This window comes from Gadus chalcogrammus, chromosome 18 (assembly GCF_026213295.1).
Source record: "Gadus chalcogrammus isolate NIFS_2021 chromosome 18, NIFS_Gcha_1.0, whole genome shotgun sequence".
NCBI lineage: Eukaryota > Metazoa > Chordata > Actinopteri > Gadiformes > Gadidae > Gadus > Gadus chalcogrammus.
In genome coordinates, this window is record NC_079429.1 from 1,687,047 (window position 1) to 1,708,095 (window position 21,049).

Genomic DNA, 21,049 nt, shown 5'->3' on the forward strand with positions numbered 1-21,049 from the left:
TAATTATATGAACTGGTCTTGGCTGGTTCTCTAGAGGAGGGGCGGGGGTAAGGGGAGGTGTTGTTGGGTAGAACTGTGGTAGTAAGAGAACAGTAGTACCGTAGTAGGAGGACGACTGCTGTGGTCAGGTAGAAAATGGTCTTGCTGATGTTGCTGGTGTGTACGTGTGTATGTGTGATTGTGTGTGTGTGTGTGTGTGTGTGTGTGTGTGTGTGTGTGTGTGTGTGTGTGTGTGTGTGTGTGTGTGTGTGTGTGTGATTGTGTGTGTGTGTGTGTGTGTGTGTGTGTGTGTGTTTGTGTGTGTCTGTGTGTGTCTGTGTGTGTCTGTGTGTGTCTGTGTGTGTGTGTGTGTCTGTGTGTGTGTGTGTGTGTGTGTGTGATTGTGTGTGTGTGTGTGTGTGTGTGTGTGTGTGTGTGTGTGTGTGTGTGTGTGTGTCTGTGTGTTTGTGTGTGTCTGTGTGTGTGTGTCTGTGTGTTTGCGTGTGTCTGTGTGTGTGTGTGTGTGTGTGTGTGTGTGTGTGTGTGTGTGTGTGTGTGTGTGTGTGTGTGTGTCTGTGTGTCTGTGTGTGTCTGTGTGTGTGTGTGTGTGTCTGTGTGTTTGTGTGTGTCTGTGTGTGTGTGTGTGTGTCTGTGTGTTTGTGTGTGTCTGTGTGTGTGTGTGTGTGTGTGTGTGTGTGTGTGTGTGTGTGTGTGTGTGTGTGTGTGTGTGTGTGTGTGTGTGTGTGTGTGTGTGTAGGCGCAGGAGGACAGGGAGACCCGGAGGTTTCAGTTAAAGATCGCTGAGCTCAGCGCCATCGTGAGGAAGCTTGAGGACCGCAACGCGCTGCTCTCTGAAGAGCGCAACGAACTGGTAAAATAAAAACACACACAAACACACACACACATATATATATACATAGATATAAAAAAAATAATGATAATCACATTGTATTTTAAGTTATTAATAACATGTTAATAACAACATAACATGTTATCATCATTTGAATGATAACACGGCAGCAGCATGTTGTTAAGAACATTTTAACAACATGCTTACAATAAGATGTGACTACAATATGTTGAGCAATGTTAGTGATGTGTTGACAACGCTTCAATAGTGTGTCGTCAACGTGTTGCTAGCGTGTTCATCACGTGTTACTAAAGGGCCGTATCCTCCATTCTCCACGCCAGCTGAAGCGTCTCCGTGAGGCCGAGAGCCAGTTCCTTCCGCTCCTGGACAAAAACAAACGTCTGAGCCGGAAGAACGAAGAGCTGGCCCTCGCCGTACGTCGCCTCGACAACAAGCTACGCTTCGTGACCCAGGAGAACCTGGACATTGTAAGCATGACGACCGGGCTGCTGTCACCGTGAAGAGAGGTCCGGAACCGAGAGGTCACCGTGATCACACCAGGAACACAGTAGTTACCGTAGATACGGTGGAACGCAGCGGTGACAGTCGTTGACAGGCGGGGGAAACATGGTAGTTGCCATAATTATTATAGAACAGGGTAGTTGCTATTGTTACACTTGGGATATGGTGGTTACAATTACACTAGGATCACAATGGTTACCGTAGTAACCGAGGAATACAGAGGTTACCTTACTTACACTTGAAATGTGGTGATTACCAACATTTGATTCAAAATCGGTATTTACCCTTGTTTCTGTTGACAACGGTGGTTACCATGGCAGCATGGACGAGTGTGTGAGACCCCTAGCAACGCTTTGAGGGTGTAGCCGTCGCCCCGGGTCGCCTGCAGCGCGTCGGCGCCGGTGGGGTTTGAGCGGCGACCGAGCTGACAGGAGCGCGGTGGTATTATGGTCTGTTTCCAGCGGCAGAGGCACCGAGGAGGCGGGAGGCGGCCCAGCTCTCTAAACGACCTGGAGGAGCTGAACCCCGAGGAGAAGGAGGTGCAGTTCCTCCACCTGCAGGTGCAGGAGCAGCAGCACGTCATAGAGGACCTCTCCAAGGTACTACTGCAGTACTACTGCAGTACTAATATAGTACTGATACTACTGATACGGCAGCGCCTCATAGAGGACCTCTCCAAGGTACTACTGCAGTACTACTGCAGTACTAATATAGTACTGATACTACTGGTACAGCAGCGCCTCATAGAGGACCTCTCCAAGGTACTACTGCAGTACTACTGCAGTATTAATATAGTACCGATACTACTGATACGGCAGCGCCTCATAGAGGACCTCTCCAAGGTACTACTGCAGTACAAATATATTAATGATACTACTGACAGCAGTATCTTATCTGTATGATGCACTACAGTACTACCACAATACTTCTACAGTCCTAATAAAGTACTACTACTGTGTGTGTGTGTGTGTGTGTGTGTGTGTGTGTGTGTGTGTGTGTGTGTGTGTGTGTGTGTGTGTGTGTGTGTGGTGTCTGAGTGTGTGTGTGTGCGTGTGCGTGTGTGTGTACCCCTAGGCTCTGGAGACTGCTGGCTATGTGAAGACTGTCATAGTAAGTAGTGTTGTATTTCCTGAATGTTAATAATACTGATAGCAGTATCACTTAAAGAGGAGCTGCAGTACCAACTACCACCAGAGGGGATGCTGTTGTTCATTATAATGTTTACGTACACAGAAGCAAGTAGCAAATACAAGACATTGTACGTGCATGAACATTGCAGGATATTATGATCATGACTTTAATGTCATCCTTTCCTCCTCTCCTCTCCTTTACTTCTCCTCCTTCACCCTAGGAGAGGGACATGATTATCAAATACCGACGTCAAGAATCTCTGAGGAGAAAAAGAGGTTTCAGAGCCTGCAGGGTGAGGCGTTCTGTCTTTCTGTCCGTCTGGTTGCTTGGATCGGTCTTTCAGGCCTTAATATATGGTGTGTGTGTGTGTGTGTGTGTGTGTGTGTGTCTGTGTGTCTGTGTGTGTCTGTGTGTGCGTGCGTGTGTGTGTCTGTGTGTGTCTATGTGTCTGTGTGTGCGTGCGTGTGTGTGTCTGTGTGTGTGTGCGTGTGTGTGTCTGTGTGTGCGTGCGTGTGTGTGTCTGTGTGTGCGTGCGTGTGTGTGTCTGTGTGTGTCTGTGTGTGTCTGTGTGTGCGTGCATGTGTGTGTGTGTGTGTGTCTGCAGGTTATAGAGACCTTCTATGGTTACGATGAGGACGTTGACTCCGATGGATCGTCGCTGTCGTTCCACACCGACCGGACTCCAGACACCGACCCTGATGATGTAACACCCCCTCCCTCCCGATCCTGGGCTGAGTACCCTGCACACACTAGAGCCGTCTAGCCCAATGTACTGCTCAGATTTCGGCGGTTTTGCCAGTGCAAACACAACAACTTGATATTAAGTATACCGTATTAAGAACACTGTCTAATCATTAGTATAGAGAATGTGTTTGGGACGGGTGAAAGGCCTCGGTACAACATTTACTCTCCGTTAGACTCTAATGGAAAGTAAATGTTGTTCTCAGGCTGCTGGACTTTTTTTCACAGACATTTTTGCTAAAACAAAAATCAAAAAGATTATCATTAATAAAAAATGAAAATGTTGCTGTCTTAAGTGTCCCTTATACCAACGAGTTGCACACATCAAATTCGGAATGGCTGAATATTAACAAAAAACAATAGAGTTGATAGGGTCAAAAGTCAACCATCATTGTGTGTGTGTGTGTGTGTGTGTGTGTGTGTGTGTGTGTGTGTGTGTAGGCGGTGTTTCGTGATGACCAGGTGGCTCTTCGTGAGGACCAGGTGGTCCTACGCGAGGACGCAGAGGTCCGCTTCAGACAGCTGACCCAGGAGTACCAAGCCCTCCAGAGGGCCTACGCCCTCCTGCAGGAGACCAGTGGAGGCAGTCTGGACCCCGAGACCGAGATGAAGGTCCTCACCACTGCTTAAAGTGTGTGCGTGCGTGTGTGTGTGCGTGTGTGTGTGTGTGTGCGTGTATGTGTGTGTGTGTATATGTCTTCATCAAGAAACACCGGTCTACAATATTCCTTTTCTCTCTCTCACTCCCCTCTGTCTTGATTTCTCTCTCGCTCTGGTCCTATTTGTGTGTGTGTGTGTGTGTGTGTGTGTGTGTGTGTGTGTGTGTGTGTGTGTGTGTTTGTGTGTCTTTCTCTCTCTCTCTCTCTCTCTCTCTCTCTCTCTCTCTCTCTCTCTCTCTGTCTCTCCCTCCCTTCCTCTCTCTCTTTTTGGTTCTCTGTGTCTACCAGACCAGGGAGCAGCTGTTATCTGAAGTTAGTCGCTATGAGAGAAGAGTTCAGGACCTGGAGACGTCTCTGAGACAACAAGGACTGGTACGCACACATACAAACACACACACTGTACAGTACATCCACACAAAATCCATTCAATTCATCTCTCTCTCTCTCTCTCTCTCTCTCTCTCGCAGGATTTGAAGTGGGTGGAGGAGAAGCAGGCATTGTATCAAAGGAACCAGGAGCTTCTGGAAAAGGTAAGCTACTACTTCTCTGGCGTCGTTCTGAACCTCCTTTCCTAATGCTCGAGGCTTGTTCACTCGATCTTTGTTGTCTGCAGCATCAACTCTGTTTATGCAACCTATTCGATATGAAAACAACTTGGCATGATAGTACCCCTTTGAGAAAATCTATATTTGGAACAGCGAGTGAACTGGTGATTGAGGAATACATCTCGAGATGTAGTCATGGAGCATTATGTGAATCGTGATAGATGACAATTGGAAATCAGCCTCTGCGCTTGATAGTCCCAGGTAGTGCAGTGCAAATATATTCCATCATCCCCCAGTCGGGATAATCCAGTCTTATTAATGTCCCTGATGCTAAACATATTGTTGTGCTAAAGGTGCAACATGTGAGTTATGGCCGAATTAGTCCACCGTGCTCCAACAAATAAGGGTGCAGCATGTTACCATAAAGTTTAGGTGTCCACCTCTACTGTACCATCCATTGTGTTCTCACTCAGTATGAAGCGCTTATCATCAGTTATCCTTAGAAAAAGGTTAACACTGTCAGTTACGAAGCTACCTTCATAAGGTAATGACACGTTTGCAATATGAGCAGTAACAGCTGTTTTCAACCTCACCAGCGTACGTTACGAATTCAGTGTCCGATTTAATACCTTTACTCGCCAAGAGCTGTCTCCAGCGGTGTACACTCATGTTTTGCTTCTATTTCTATCATTAATTTTCTTTGCCGCAATTGACAAGAGGTTAGAATACGTGCTCTGGGTAGCACAACTCTCATCCTGTCATGTTGGACTGAGGGCAGACTGGACGCTGCAGTGACGGTGACCTCTTGTGGTACAAAGTGGTATTACGAGACGTTACGGCCGGTGCTAGCTGGGCTAGCTGCTTACTTCAGTAAATATCTCTGCACCACAATACAAATATGTCTCTGACATGATGTCAAAACGGTTATTCCGTCACATTTTGTTGTTAATGTTGTTCCTTTTTTAATGTTTTAAACAAAGAATCTTACACAGTACACCTTTAACCTTTGAAATTTGTATTTTTCTTCTTCTTGTCCTCTTGTCGGTCTGAAGTTGAAGCAGATGGAATCAGACGAAACGCGGCTAAGAATTGACATCCAGGACGCCAGGGATCAAAACGAACTGCTGGAATTCCGCATTTTGGAACTAGAGGTCAGTATCATGTTAGCACTACTGGCTACCTTACATGCTGGTTTCACTGTTTCCATGAAAACAATGAAAACAATCCATGTTTAAGGAGCGGGAACGGCGGTCGCCTGGCATCAACTTCCATCCACTACATTTCCCAGAAGGCATCAGTCCACTTCAGCTCTACTGCGAGGCGGAAGGCGTCACGGTAAGCAAATTATTAACGTGTAATGACACAACGTGGCCACTTGAGTTCAACATAATTTAATATGATGATGTTTTATGATATAATAATATTCTATTACATTGTCTTTGGTAGGAAATTGTGATCAGTGAACTGATGAAGAAGTTGGATATTCTTGGGGATAACGCCGTAAGTGTATGTTGCATTTCCTTCGTATGGGTGTCTAATATATCTCTCACTGTGTAGCTCTCCTGTATCTATAGTGTATCTCTACAATATATCTATATATGTATTTATGTAATGTTATGTAATGTTGTCTTTGTTATTTGGTGATGTAATGACTGTTACGTATGATGTAATGTCTGTTATGTGATGATTTAACGTCTGTTCTTGTGACATAATTCATGTTATGTGTGTTACGTATTAATTAATGCATTTTATGTGTGAAATTATGTCTGTCACATATTATGCAATGTTTGATGTGTGTGATGCGATGTCTGTTTTGTGGTGGTGTCACATTTGGTTTCAGAACCTCTCCAATGAAGAGCAGGTTGTCGTTATCCATGCCAGAAATGTTCTCACGCTGGCTGAGAAGGTAAGATGACCTGGCAAAACCAACTTCACTGACCTAGCCAACAAACAGCTGCTTGCTAAAACCAATTGAGCCTAGCCAACAAACCATCGCTAGCAGACACCACCTCAAGCTAAAACCAACCCAAACCATGGCTAGATAGCCTTGCTTAATGTTGACCTTTGAATACTGCTAGTGATAGACTAATGTTGACCTGCTAGTGATACTAAGTCGGTCCGTCTGTTTTTCTTAGTGGTTGGAGTCCATTGAAGGGACCAAGTCCACTCTACAACAGAAGATGTTTGATATCGAGAGTGAAAAGGTAGGCGCAATGATTGTGTTAGCAGTATTGAGTGTGCATTGAAAAAAAGGATTAGTTAACACTGGTGTTCTGGTGAGGCCTTCATAGTTGCATGAGTACTCAAGGTGAAGTCAAGTGCACTATTCATTCTTAGTACGAGTTTCTGTAGTCTGACATTTATATTCATCCCTGGTGCGCGTATGCGTGTGTTAAAGGATCTCTTCAGTAAACAGAAGGGCTATCTGGACGAGGAACTCGATTACAGGAAGCAGTCTATGGACCAGGCCCACAAGGTGAGTCCTCCCCTGGCTTCACCTGTTTTCACCTGTCGTGTCCTGACGCTCTCACCAAACAGGTAACATTCACCGTCCCGCTGACGCGCTGATGTCTATCTGTCCGTCCCTCTCCGTCTCCCGCCCCCCCCCCGTGTATCGACCCGTCTGTCCCCCCGTCCAGAGGATCATGGAGCTGGAGGCCATGCTGTTTGATGTCCTGCAGCAGGAGGGGGCCGCGGGTTACGGCGGTTGGAGGGAGGGGGGTGCGGGGGCGTCTGCGTGGAGGATGGAGGGCTGGAAGGCGGAGGGATGCCGCCTGTCAGAGCTGCTGGCGGACGAGGACCGCGAGGGGCTGCAGAGGGCCATGGAGCAGTGGAAGAGAGCCCTGATGGTGGAGCTGCGCGAGAGGGACGTGCTGATCCTGAGGGAAAGGATGGACATGCTGCACCACGCACAGCAGGTGGGCTAGGCTAACGTGACGCTAACATTACAGACATCACAGTAGGTAGACCATGCTAACGCTTCACCAACGCTACACAAACAGTATACTGCTAATGCTATTACATTTTATTACACAGAAGGTAGGCTACGCTACGCTATACTGCTAATGCTTTACAACACAGCAGGTATGCTACGCTATGTTATACTGCTACACTATACAATACAGTTAGGCTACGCTATGCTATACTGCTGATGCTATGCAACACAGCAGGTAGGCTACACTAATGCTACTCATGCTACGTCTTACGCTAGACAACATGACAGTTAACCTTATGGTACACTGCGTCTGTGCGTGCGTTTGTGTGTCCAGAGGAACAAGGAGTTGGAGGAATGGATAGAAGCACAGAAACGACAGATCAAACAGCTAGAAGAGAAGGTATGAATCCTAGTCAGGTGTAACGTCATGACTTCGGAGACGTCACGCTATTCTCGGAGGATTCTCGTAACATGTTTGATGTTTGTAACCGGGGACAACACTAACACCTGTCTTTTTCTTTCCCGCTCAGTTTTTATTTTTATTTTTATTCTTTTCTCTGGCCTTCATCCTCTGGTCCTAAAGCGGCGGTGAGTCCTCCCACTGCTACCGAACCCCTAACCTCTCACCCTGAACCCCAAAGCCCGACCTCCCACCTGGGACCTCTAACCCCAAACCATAACTCCAAACCCTGAGCTCTGACATGTAACCTCCGACCCTACCAACCCCCTAACTCCAACCCAGAACCTCTAATAACCAAAACCTCTTATCCTGCCTGCAATCTCAAACCCATAACATCTAATAACCCTAACCTCTGACCTCTACCCCTAAACTTCTAACCTCTTCAACCTCTCACTCTGACCTCTAACCTTTAACACATGACATTGTGGAACCCTAGCTTCTGACCTCTAACCCCTAAACCTCTTACCACAAACCTCAAACGCCTCACCTTTGTCTATGACTTAGTGTATTGTATATGTATATTCAGAAACATACACACTAAACTGACAAGGTCTCTGTGTGTCTGCTGCCCTCAGGCCACCAGAGGGCAGTGTGTATTTGAACCAGCGGCTACAGACTCTGGGGGAGGGGCCTATCGCCCCGCTAGCCCTGACGAGAAGACCACCGGCCAATCACAAACTGTCTCAGCGTGGCTGACACTTATTCCCGTTCCAGCCACTTCCCAGCCAATCGGAGCACAGACAGAATCCCAAGCTGGTTCTGACACGTTGGCCTGCCGAGAAGTGGGCGGGGTTTGGCGGTAAAAACATGGTTACCGTGCCAACTCTGCATTGGAGCAGTTCAAAAGGACCCGACTTCATAAGGACACCGGTTTATTGAAAGCCTGGTTTATAAAGACTATATTCCGTCTTCTGTACAAGAAGAGCCACAGAGAGAACCTTATAATAGTATTAAAGACCTTTATTTTGAGAATGACTATGCACACTTTAGAAGGAAGACAAGGATTGTGTCCTCCCGGTTGGTTTCAAATGGCAGCCCTCTCTCCACCTGCCAGAGGCTTTTGGTGGAGGTTAAAGTTCACGGGAGCAAAATTTGATGGAGGTAATTCTGAGCTGAAGCAGAGCACCACGTCCTTCGTCGTCAGGGTCTTCACACAGCATGCAGAAGAACCACAAGATCGTCCCAAACCAGGGACAACCAGGGACCACCAGAGACCACCAGAGACACCACAGACCACTAGAGACCTTCTACCTGGGTAACAGCTAGTCCAGGGTCCTGATAACTCACCTCTGGTCAGGAGGAACCTCTCCTCCTTTTCCATCAGTGCAGGACAGGGACATCTGGAACACGAGACCTGCCAACCCGTGCTGAGATCCTTTGTTCAGATCCAGTCTCAAGAACCTGTCTTCAAATTCTGTGTTCAGAACCCGTGATTCAAAGCGGATTCGGAGCAGGGCAGGGAAGGACTCCTTAGAGTTCATGCCAATCCAGGAACTGTCTCGTGTCCACCCCAGACGTGAGCTTGCATCGAGGCCAACGGACACAGACCGGCACTATTGGAAAAGGAGGAGGAACTGGAGTATGAAGGGAAACCGCTCGGAGCTCAGACCAGAGCTCTCCCCCTCCCCCTCCCCCTCCCCCTCACCCCTCCCTCTCCCCCACCCCCTCCCCGCCATTTCCTAATATCTTCTATACTGCGGACGACGCACACTGCGTCCACGCGTCTCTCTCCTCGGTGCTTGACTCCTGCAGAAGCCAAACTAGTTTAGGTTTGGTGTTTTTTAATTTGGTTTGATTCCCCCCACGGTGCTCCTATCCTTCTATAAGGAGGTGAGAAAATGCATTGTTTTAAATGGAAGCTGGCGCCAGGCGACGCTGTGATGATGGGAAATCATGTCTGGGATAGATGAAGATGATTCTGGTATTTTATTATGGGATGTATAGAGAATAAACACAGATCGACTGGTGGTCCAAGTTTCTTCTTGATATCGGGGTTTGTATTTTTTAAATATATATGAACATCTAAACTTCATAACAATGACATATCTTAATAGCAGCTGTTCAATAATCGAAGCGACACCCAGACAAGCAGAGTGTGTGTCTGGGTCTGTTTGAGGGTGTGTGTGTGTGTGTGTGTGTGTGTGTGTGTGTGTGTGTGTGTGTGTGTGTGTGTGTGTGTGTGTGTGTGTGTGTGTGTGTGTGTGTGTGTGTGTGTGTGTGTGTGTGTGTGTGTGTGTGTGTGTGTGTGTGTGTGTGTGTGTGTGTGTGTCTTTTTGAGGGTGTGTGTGTGTGTCTGAGTCTGTGTCTGTTTGTGGGGGGGCCGGGGGTTTTGGTGACATGTTGAGAGACAGGACATGTTATTTAACAGACAGGAAAGGGGAGATTCTCACAAACACACACTCACATGTACATGCACGTGTACACACACTGAAATCTACAGTTGACCCGATTCCCGAACACAATCTCTTGCAGCCTCTTTCTCCCTTCCTCTCCTCCTAAGCATCTCTCTGCTCACCTCCACTCTCTTTCTGCCTCTATAGTCCTCTCTACTCTCCTACTCTCATTATCTCTTCTCCTGTCCTCCTCCTACCCCTAGTTTTACTTCCCCGCTCCTCTGCTCAGCTGCACTCCCTTATAACTCTCTCGACAGGCGAGTCTGTTACGAGCAGGGATTCTCTCTCTCTCTCTCTCTCTCTCTCTCTCTCTCTCTCTCTCTCTCTCTCTCTCTCTCTCTCTCTCTCTCTCTCTCTCTCTCTCTCTCTCTCTCGCTCTCTCCCTCAAATGGTAATTTGCTCCGCCTTTCAGCCACACAGGACTCTGACCTCTCCATCTCACTCTCTGCTATTCGCACAATCTCCTTCATCCTCATTTCTCAGTCTCTCTCCATCCTATTCATTCTCTCTCTCTCCATCTCTCTCCATTACTCTCTTTCTCTATCTTTCAATAATCCATCTCTCCACACCTCTCCGTCTCTCCTATATTCATCTTACTCCATCTCCTCACCACTCTGTATCCCTCCATCTCTTCCATCCACCTCTCTCTCTCTCTCTCTCTCTCTCTCTCCGTCCCTCCCCATGTCTGACCGGGGTGTCCTCTCCCGGGAGGACGATGAGTGCTCCCTGCTCTCTCGCCTGGGGTCAGACTCCCCCCGGCCGCGGGTCAAGTACGGGGGGATGTTCTGCAGCGTGGAGGGGGCGTTCGAAAACAAGACGCTCAACTTTGAGTCCTTCAGCCCGGCCAGCCAGCGCAGAGCCCCCCCCACCCGGACCCCGCGCTGGGACCCCGACTACTGCAGCGACACCGCCTCCGCCTGCGCACCCCCCAACCCCCCCAGCAGCGCCCCGAGGAGAGAGCCCGCGTCGGGCTGCGACGCTCGTACGAGCCTCGTCAAGAAACAGGTAAGCTAACCAGCTAACCGCTAAACCCTAACTATTAACCCCCTAACCTTAGAATCAGAACTGTAACCTCAGGAATACCTGCTATCCCCTAACTATAACTATAACCCTGTACATCGTAACCCTAACCCCAGGAATAACTACTAAACCCTTATTATAACCATAACCCATTACATAATAACCCTGACCCCAGGAGAAGCTTCTAACCCCATACAAATAACCCGTAACTAATCGCTTACATAATCACAACCCTTATTCCAGACCTAACCTCTACCCCTAACTATAACCATAACTCAACCCTTAACATTATAACCCTATTCCCAGAAATAACCTCTAACCCCGAACTATAACCCTATCCTACCTAACCCCTAACATCATAACCCCAGCCCAAGAAATAACCTCTAACCCCTAACTATCACCCTATCCTACCTCACCGCTGAGCGCTGACATCATCACCCTAACGTCGAGCCACACCCCTACCCACCTCATATCACAACCATCATTTTGTGGTACTCGTATAATTTAAACTTCAACATGTTACTATATTTAGTTGGTGACACTGGAAGAAGTAGGCATTGACTAACTAAACGGTCTTATATCTAACTAATGGTGTTCATGTTTACTAGGGTGTTAACATAACACAAGACATTTAATCCAAAACCTAACCCTTACCCCAACCCCTTGCTAATGCTAAAGATGCTTATCCTGCAATGACGAATGCTAATTAATGGTTTATTTCTTTTTTCCCATGGGGATTGAATCATCGTTACCATGGTATTGTCATAATCCCTGATGTCCTTCTAACACAGCAAGTAAGTTTCATCAATCACAAAAGCATTTCCTCTCCCATCCTCCCCTCCTCCGTCTCTCTCCCCTCCTCCTCCCTCCCCTCCCCTCCTTCTCTCTCCCCCGTCTCTCTCTCCTCTCCTCTGAATATTAAACAGGGCTAGATACCCAGAAGGGGCGTGGCCGTGCGCGCCTGGTGCTGAACACATTGTCTCGCGTGATCACGTCGCGGTTCTCCGGTAAAAGAGAACAATCAGCATCCCACCGGTAGCGCCTCCTATCCTTTCCTTTACCCGTCTCCTCCTTTTTTTAACCGGACTATAAGCATGTCTTTCCCCGCCAAGAAGACCAGCAACAAACCAGCGGTAGGTCAGACAGAACGACTCGAAATCACTGCAACGACGTCAAAGCAACCGCGTCCCTCCAACCCGGCCGGCGGTACAATGAGCGGTTCACCCGCCGGCTCCGTGCAGTTGAACCGGCCCGGTGGTAGCCCACCAGAGTAGCGGGTGTAGCCGGCTGAACCGTGGGGGGTGTTGCCGGTGTGCTCTGCGATGAAAATACTATTTAGCGATTTAGAGATTTCGCGACGCTTCACCGGTTTATAAATCTCTGTCTGCATCTTGAGATGCAGACAGAGATGTTTAAACCGGTGAAGTCCCTTCCTCTATCTCATGCTCTCCATCCCTCTCGCTATTTCTCCCTTGCTCTTTCTCTCTCCGTCTCTCTTTGTCCTTAGGCTAAGGAACCTTTCTTCAGTCTCCTTGTCAGTCTGCATCACTCTCTCTTTTATACTCAGTGCGTGTGTGTGTGTGTGTGTGGGACTGGGGGGGGGGGGGGGGGGGGGGGGGGGGGGGGATGGGGCTAGGGAGGGTGGGTGTGGGTTATTTTTTCAGGACAGTAATGACAAGATAACTCTGACGTGGCCTAGATTGTGTCTGTGTGTGTCCGTTTGTGACCTACATCACAGAGATGGGAGACTGAAACACACAACCATCCTATGAATACAGCTCTGTGTTCAAACCTAACCATCAGAGTTCGGATTTTTTTCAGTCCTTTAACACAGTTACAGTCTGTCCTTTAATCCAGCTACAGTCTGTCCTTTATCAGTTACAGTCTTTTATTTATCACAGTTAGTCTGTCCTTCATCACAGTTACAGTCTTTTATTTATCACAGTGAGTCTGTCCTTTATCACAGTTACAGTCTGTTCTTTACTTCAGTTAGTCTGTCCTCCATCACAGTATATCGCCCCGCCTGACTAGTATATTCTCAATAAATCCCCTTAGTGCTGACTGACTTTTGCTGACCTCATATTTCTTTGTATCCAGGGCGACCGCATGATCATCAAAGGAGGAAAGATCGTCAACGACGACCAGTCTTTCTACGGAGACATTTACATCGAGGATGGAGTCATCAAGTAACAACCAGCTTTACATCATCAATATCTACAGATAGATCAAAGCATCACATCATCAATAACTACACATAGGTCCAAGTATTACTCATTAATAACAACAGATAGATCCAATCATTACATCATCTATAACTCCAGATAGATCCAAGTATTCCAGATATCAATATCTCTGGATGATCCCAGCATTACACCATCAATAAGTCCAGGTTTAACCACGACCCCGATGTTTTCTATTAGTGAGGGTCGGGATTAATAGAATTAAACAGCCGCTGGTCTTCGACACAAATTCTAATCTGGGGGCAACACGATCAAACTCAGAGAAAGTGGCTCTGTTCCTGCTGGCTAGCGGGGTTAAAAGAACATTTCTTCCAATTGGATTAAACTGGCATCCTTCATACTGAAACCTCAAATGGGCATGTGTTGGTATTCCTTGTGTAGATATTTATTTTCCTTTATCTATATTTATGTAATGTATTGTTGTATGTAATGTAATGTTTGCCTTGTGGGCCTCGAGCCTGTACTAAAGTTTATATATAGTAGGCAGAACATATATATATATATTATATATATATATATACTGTATATTGTGTGAGATGGCTCCATTACAAGACTCCTATACTGGTACAAGCCTGCCTTCCTTGTTGTGAAAAGACTCCTGTTAGGTCAACAGCTTGAATGGGTCATCTAACTTCTAAGATATAATGAACGCATAACTTGTTATCCATGCGTTAGTCTCCCATCACTGTATCACCTACCACCTGGCTAAAGTCATGGAAATACTAAACCGCATTCTGAGCACGGGTTTGGGCACATCTCAGGTTCCAGCTGTACCCACCCTGATGGAAAGGCAGCATAATAAATACCGTTCAGATGCCCGGTCAGTGGATGGGTTCAACCGGGAGGTGTGTGAGCGGTGACTTAGTGAGTGAGTGAGTGAGTGAGTGAGTGAGTGAGTGAGTGAGTTACGATCGCTGCGTCGGTGTGCAGGCAGATCGGAGAGAAGTTGATCGTTCCCAGCGACGTGAGGACCGTGGACGCGTACGGCTTCATCGTCATCCCGGGAGGGCTGGATGCTAACACCAGCCTCCACGCGCCCCAGGGGGGCATGCACCCTGCGGACGACTTCTACCACGGGACTAAAGCGGCCCTGGCTGGAGGGACCACCATGATCAGTAAGACGACCTCCAGCCATCGACTGACACCTACTGACGACTACATACTCACCTACTGAAGACTACACACTCACCTACTGACGCCTACATACTCATCTACTGAAGACTACACACTCATCTACTGACGCCTACACACTCATCTACTGACGCCTACACACTCATCTACTGACGCCTACATACTCATCTACTGAAGACTACACACTCATCTACTGACGCCTACACACTCATCTACTGACGCCTACACACTCATCTACTGACGACTACACACTCATCCACTGACGACTACACACTCACCTACTGAAGACTACACACTCATCTACTGACGCCTACACACTCATCTACTGACGCCTACACACTCATCTACTGACGACTACACACTCATCTACTGACGACTACACACTCACCGACGGACACGTACCGTCCTCCAACCTACCCCACATGAGATCAACTGCACGTCATCCCCTCTTGTCCCCAGTCGACCACGTGCTCCCCGAGCCGGGGACTAGCTTAATGGCCGCGTACGACCAGTGGAGGGATGTGGCGGACAGCAGGGCGTGCTGCGACTACTCTCTGCACATGGACATCACGCGGTGGCATGAAGGTCTCTACGAGGAGATAGAGAGCCTGGTCAAGGACAAAGGTGTGTTTCAGTTGTGTGCCTTTGCATCGTCACTGTGTATTCGATTGTATGCAGTGTTATTAATTGTGTGTTTCATGTCTCAGGGGTGAATTCCTTCCTTCTCTTCATGGGCTACAAAGACAAATATCAGAGCTCCGACTCTCAGGTAGGAAAACGCAACATTGTTTTCTGCACCAGGGTTATACAGTATTCTGTACTAGGGTTATACAGTATTCTGTACCACGGTTATACAGTATCCTATTTAAGGGCTAGACAGAAGAATGTACTAGGGTTAGAAAGTATTCAGTACCAGGGTTAAACAGTATTCTGTACCAGGAACAGGGTTGAGCAACATTCTGTACTCAGGTTAAACAGTTTCATATACCAGGGTTAAACAACCCCGTCCTGGGGCTAGACAGTGAGCTGTGCCAGGGTCAGACAGCACCCCGTCCTGGGGTTAGACAGTATGCTGTGTCAGGGTCAGACAGCACCCCGTCCTGGGGTTAGACAGTATGCTGTGCCAGGGTCAGACAGCACCCCGTCCTGGGGTTAGACAGTGAGCTGTGCCAGGGTCAGACAGCACTCCGTCCTGGGGTTAGACAGTGAGCTGTGCCAGGGTCAGACAGCACTCCGTCCTGGGGTTAGGCAGTGAGCTGTGCCAGGGTCAGACAGCACTCCGTCCTGGGGTTAGACAGTGAGCTGTGCCAGGGTCAGACAGCACTCCGTCCTGGGGTTAGGCAGTGAGCTGTGCCAGGGTCAGACAGCACTCCGTCCTGGGGTTAGACAGTGAGCTGTGCCAGGGTCAGACAGCACTCCGTCCTGGGGTTAGGCAGTGAGCTGTGCCAGGGTCAGACAGTACTCTGGTGTCTTCCAGATCTATGAGGCCTTCCAGGCCCTGAGAGATCTGGGAGCCATCGCCCAGGTCCACGCGGAGAATGGAGACATCATTAGTGAAGTAAGAGCCTTTCCCACCATAAGATTAAATATTGAAATACCCGTCTCCAAGGAGGAAGAACGGTCGTCATGGACGCAAATAAGATTAATTATTGAGATTAATAAAGAGATTTCATTTCAGGAGCAGAAGAAACTCCTGGAGCTGGGAATTACTGGCCCTGAGGGACATGCCCTGTCCCACCCTGATGAGGTAGACACACACGGAGACACACACACACACACACACACACACACACACACACAGACACACACGCCCTGTCCCACCCTGATGAGGTAGACACACACACACACACACACACACACACACACACACACACACACACACACACACACACACACACACACACAGACACACGCACACACATACACACACACGCGCGCGCACACACGCACACACACACACACACACACACACACACACAGACACGGAGACACACACACACACACACGCACACACACACACACACACACACACACACACACACATACACACACACACGCGCGCGCACACACGCAGACACACACACACACACACGCACACACACACACACACACACACACACACACACACACACACACACACACACACACACACACACACACACACACACACACACACACACACACACACACACACACACACACACACACACACACACAGACACACACACGCAGACACACACAAACTAGCACACAGTTCAAGGTGTGCAAGGTTGTATGTAAAGGTGAGGGCGTTACAGGTGCTATACAGGTGTATGTGTGTGTTGCGTAGAGGTGTGTTGTGGCGTACAGGTGTGTACTGGTCTGTGGGCCCTACAGGTTTGTGTCATGATATCCAGGTGTGTATAGGTGTGTGTTGTGGTATACAGGTGCCTTGTACTGTATAGGTGCGTACATCTGTGTTGGGTCCGACAGGTGTGTCTTGTGGTGTACATGTGCCTTGTAGTGAACAGGTGTTTACAGGTGTGTCGTTGTGTAAAGGCATGTATTGTGGTCTGCAGGTATGTTCAGATGTGTGCTTTGTTCTACAGGTGGAGTGCGAGGCGGTGTTCCGGGCGCTGACCATCGCCAAGCAAGCCAACTGTCCACTTTACGTAACCAAGGTGATGAGCAAGGCGGCGGCCGACGTCATCGCGAAAGCCAGGAAGAAGGGTAAGCTCTACTTCCTGTTGGGACACCAAAAACGTGTGGCGGAACTCACCCCATGTTAATCACGCACCTCTCCTCCAGGTATGGTCGTGTTTGGGGAGCCAATCGCAGCCGGCCTTGCCACCGACGGCAGCAACTATTGGTCCAAAGACTGGGCCCACGCTGCAGCCTTTGTGATGAGCCCGCCCCTCAACCCCGACCCTTCCACCCCGCAGTACCTCACCTCCCTGCTAGCCTGGTCAGTGCTGCCACCATGTAGCTTAGCATGCTAATGTACCTCACCTCCCTGCTGGCCTGGTCAGTACTGCCACCATGTAGCTTAGCATGCTAATGTACCTCACCTACCTGCCAGCCTGGTCAGTACTGCCACCATGTAGCTTAGCATGCTAATGTACCTCACCTCCCTGCTGGCCTGGTCAGTGCGGCCACCATGTAGCTTAGCATGCTAATGTACCTCACCTACCTGCCAGCCTGGTCAGTGCGGCCACCATGTAGCTTAGCATGCTAATGTACCTCACCTCCCTGCTAGCTTGGTCAGTGCTGCCACCATGTAGCTTAGAATGCTAATGTACCTCACCTACCTGCCAGCTTGGTCAGTGCTGCCACCATGTAGCTTAGCATGCTAATGTACCTCACCTACCTGCCAGCTTGGTCAGTGCTGCCATCATGTAGCTTAGCATGCTAATGTACCTCACCTACCTGCCAGCTTGGTCAGTGCTGCCACCATGTAGCTTAGCATGCTAATGTACCTCCCCTACCTGCCAGCTTGGTCAGTGCTGCCACCATGTAGCTTAGCATGCTAACATCTACTGTATTTCTTGGGAGGTTGTGGGATTTGCGGGGTTACGCAATCTTTAATGCTCACTTCTGCTGTGTCTTAGTGGGGATCTTCAGGTGACGGCTAGCGCCCATGCTAGCTTCTCTACCGCTCAGAAGGCGGTTGGGAAGGACGACTTCTCACTGATCCCAGAGGGAACCAATGGGGTGGAGGAGAGGATGGCCATTGTCTGGGATGCAGCCGTGGTGAGTCATCTCTGACCTGACCTTTGACCCTGAAACCTCTAATGTCAGACGGTATGGTTTTTGCACGCTGGCGGTATCGTACAGCTTAAGACACAATAAAAGCATGAACTTGATGGAGCTGATTTGGTGAAAGAAAGTGTTTAGAAGTTTCAGACATTAACGCTGCCATCTCTCTGTCTGTCTGTCTGTCTGTCTGTCTGTCTGTCTGTCTGTCTGTCTGTCTGTCTGTCTGTCTTTCGCTCTCTGTCTGACTCTAGTCCACAGGGAAGATGGATGAAAATGAGTTTGTTGCCGTGACGAGTACAAATGCTGCTAAACTCTTCAATATCTACCCACGCAAAGGTAACACAATGCAACTCATATTACTTATAATACTACGACTTACTAATTATACTAACGGTAACATAATATGACTAATAGTACTAATGTAAACATATGATAGGTACAAAAAATGTGTCTGTGTGCGTGCGTTCAGGTCGTATTGCTGTGGGCTCGGATGCAGACATTGTGATCTGGAATCCTAAAGAGCTGCAGACCTTTTCAGCTAAAACACACAATCTGGTAACTAACTAACTAATTAACTAAACATAACTACCGAACTGTGCCCAAAGCTAGTGTATTGCTCTGCTCACCTATTATCTTGCTTTGTCTTGCGCTGCTAAGCTAGTGTGTTGTGAAGTTCTAAACCGCGCCGCTAGGCTAGTTGGTTGTTGTGCTAAACCAGCGTCTCTCTGCGCTAAGACAGTGTGTCGTTGTAGTGCTAAAGCGGTGTCTTGCTGTGTCTTTAGACCGTGGAGATCAACGTCTTTGAGGGAATGGAGGTGCGCGGTGGCCCCACCATCGTCATCAGCGGCGGACGGATCGTTCTCGAGGACGGAAAACTCACCGTCGCCGAGGGAACCGGGCGCTTCGTTCCCAGGAAGGCTTTCCCTGACTTTGTCTACAAACGGATCCGAGCTAGGAGCAAGGTACTGAGCTAGCTCACAGTACTGAAGCGATGATGGTACTAAGCTAGCTAATTTTACAGATGAGTTAACAGACCTGAGCTAGCTAACCATACATGGCTAGCTATCGGTACAGAAGGAGAACCGTACTGAGCTAGCTAATGATAACAACTAGTTAACGGCAGTGAGCAAGCTGATGTTTTGTGCGTTTTTAGCAAGGGTTGGGGAGGTTATTGGAAATTTTTGGAAATTGTTTTGAATGTTGTAAACTGTGTGTGGTGTTTGTTTTATAATTTGTGAAAAGTTCTTCATCCAATCTTGGTAGAGACCAACATCTCGTCCCTCATTTCTGTCAGATGGCCGAGGCTCGTGGTGTACCCCGTGGGAACTATGATGGTCCAGTCCACGATGTAACCAGCATGACAAAATCGGTCCCACCCACTCCTACCACTAGAGGTTCAGCCTGCCCCAAAACAATGATCGCCCCCCGAAACCTCCACCAATCAGGTTTCACTCTCGCAGGTATTGATAATGCTGGTCGTCTCTGTGGTATCATCACCAGCACAACCTTACCCCCACTATCTAAACTAAATCCTTTTCTCCTTAGGAACCCAAGTTGATGACCACATCCCACGTCGCGCCACGCAGAGGATCGTAGCGCCCCCTGGTGGGAGATCCAACATCACCACCTTGTCCTAAAACTTGATTCAGTAATCCTCTCTGTAGCAAGATCCTCTTCTGAATCCATCGTCCTGAAACCATGAAGCTCAACATCCTTAATTAACCACGCCTTTGAAAATGTATGCGCTCCCTGCTTAATAACGCTGTAATAACAGCCTGTCAACCCTAACCCTAAACACTGCCTTGCAAAGAATACCTACCCCATGCTTAAAAACACCCTGCTTACCGTAACCCCAAACCTAACCATGACTTGCAAGACATATTGACAGAAATCTCCTCATTAACATACCGTCACCACTGTTTAATAACACCTTTAATCCACACAGCTAAAAGTACCTTAACTAGCTAATCTAAAACGACATGCTGATTACCTTTGCCTACATTCAAATGTCTGCGACTAGATGATTCCTCTAGATTATTGTGTAATCACAGAGCCTGTCTCTTTCAATTTAATTTTCTTAGAGGTTTCTTTGTCTTCATCCCTTGCCACTAACAACTGGAATTAACTAGCCCGCTAAGAAACAAACTAGAAATATTGTAAACAAACTAGTTCCTCCGGAAACTAACTAGTCACTCTAGAAACTAGCTAGACCTCTCAGAAACGATCTACTTCGTTTAGAAACTAGCTAGACCTCTAAGATACAAACTTGTCCTCTCAGAAGCAGACTAGGCCATCCACAAACAAACTAGACTTCTCAGAAATTAACCAGTCCTCTCAGTCACTAACTAGGCCATCAAGAATCCAACCAATTTATCCTAAAACAAACTAGTCCCTCAAGAAACTAGCTAGTCCTCTCAGAAGCTATCTCTCAAGAAACAAAACTTTTCTGTAATCTTAATTAACTAACGCTACATGAAGTAGCATTACCCAACTATGACTAGCTTGTTGAGTTGAACTTAATCACCACATAGTGTTTGCCACATATTCCATTCGTCTTGCCATCTCGTTGGAGGATCGATAACGCTAGCTTTTATTAACTAACTTGAAACAACTAGTCAATGTCTCCCACCTGCGGTACCTCAACTATACCAGCAGGTGGTACTGTTACACAGGCTCAGAACTGTTCCCATGCCAGGAATATGTCAGGT

General features: G+C 48.0%; 2 protein-coding genes across 2 annotated transcripts in view; both read left to right on the forward strand.

The window, feature by feature from the left end:
- jakmip3 (Janus kinase and microtubule interacting protein 3) overlaps positions 1–9,396 on the forward strand; it is a 12,775-nt gene extending 3,379 nt beyond the window's left edge. Inside the window, exons 5-24 of the mRNA XM_056577102.1 lie at positions 737–850; positions 1,171–1,317; positions 1,819–1,950; positions 2,426–2,461; positions 2,703–2,774; positions 3,087–3,185; positions 3,701–3,835; positions 4,171–4,254; positions 4,350–4,412; positions 5,480–5,578; positions 5,664–5,762; positions 5,874–5,927; positions 6,268–6,333; positions 6,563–6,631; positions 6,826–6,903; positions 7,067–7,133; positions 7,209–7,345; positions 7,697–7,762; positions 7,893–7,950; positions 8,398–9,396. Of these exons, the coding sequence (XP_056433077.1) occupies positions 737–850; positions 1,171–1,317; positions 1,819–1,950; positions 2,426–2,461; positions 2,703–2,774; positions 3,087–3,185; positions 3,701–3,835; positions 4,171–4,254; positions 4,350–4,412; positions 5,480–5,578; positions 5,664–5,762; positions 5,874–5,927; positions 6,268–6,333; positions 6,563–6,631; positions 6,826–6,903; positions 7,067–7,133; positions 7,209–7,345; positions 7,697–7,762; positions 7,893–7,943 (1,668 nt within the window). The 3' untranslated portion in view covers positions 7,944–7,950; positions 8,398–9,396. The remainder of the gene's footprint in view (positions 1–736; positions 851–1,170; positions 1,318–1,818; positions 1,951–2,425; positions 2,462–2,702; positions 2,775–3,086; positions 3,186–3,700; positions 3,836–4,170; positions 4,255–4,349; positions 4,413–5,479; positions 5,579–5,663; positions 5,763–5,873; positions 5,928–6,267; positions 6,334–6,562; positions 6,632–6,825; positions 6,904–7,066; positions 7,134–7,208; positions 7,346–7,696; positions 7,763–7,892; positions 7,951–8,397) is intronic.
- A 1,500-nt stretch (positions 9,397–10,896) lies between these two features.
- Positions 10,897–19,978, forward strand: dpysl4 (dihydropyrimidinase like 4). The gene is made up of 15 exons (XM_056577022.1): positions 10,897–11,220; positions 13,333–13,421; positions 14,406–14,590; positions 15,066–15,230; positions 15,314–15,375; positions 16,084–16,164; positions 16,285–16,353; positions 17,195–17,315; positions 17,394–17,550; positions 18,194–18,335; positions 18,593–18,677; positions 18,811–18,896; positions 19,124–19,303; positions 19,636–19,801; positions 19,887–19,978. Exons 1-15 carry the CDS (start codon positions 10,897–10,899, stop codon positions 19,976–19,978), a joined length of 2,004 nt encoding a protein of 667 aa, XP_056432997.1.
- Positions 19,979–21,049: the final 1,071 nt, after the last annotated feature.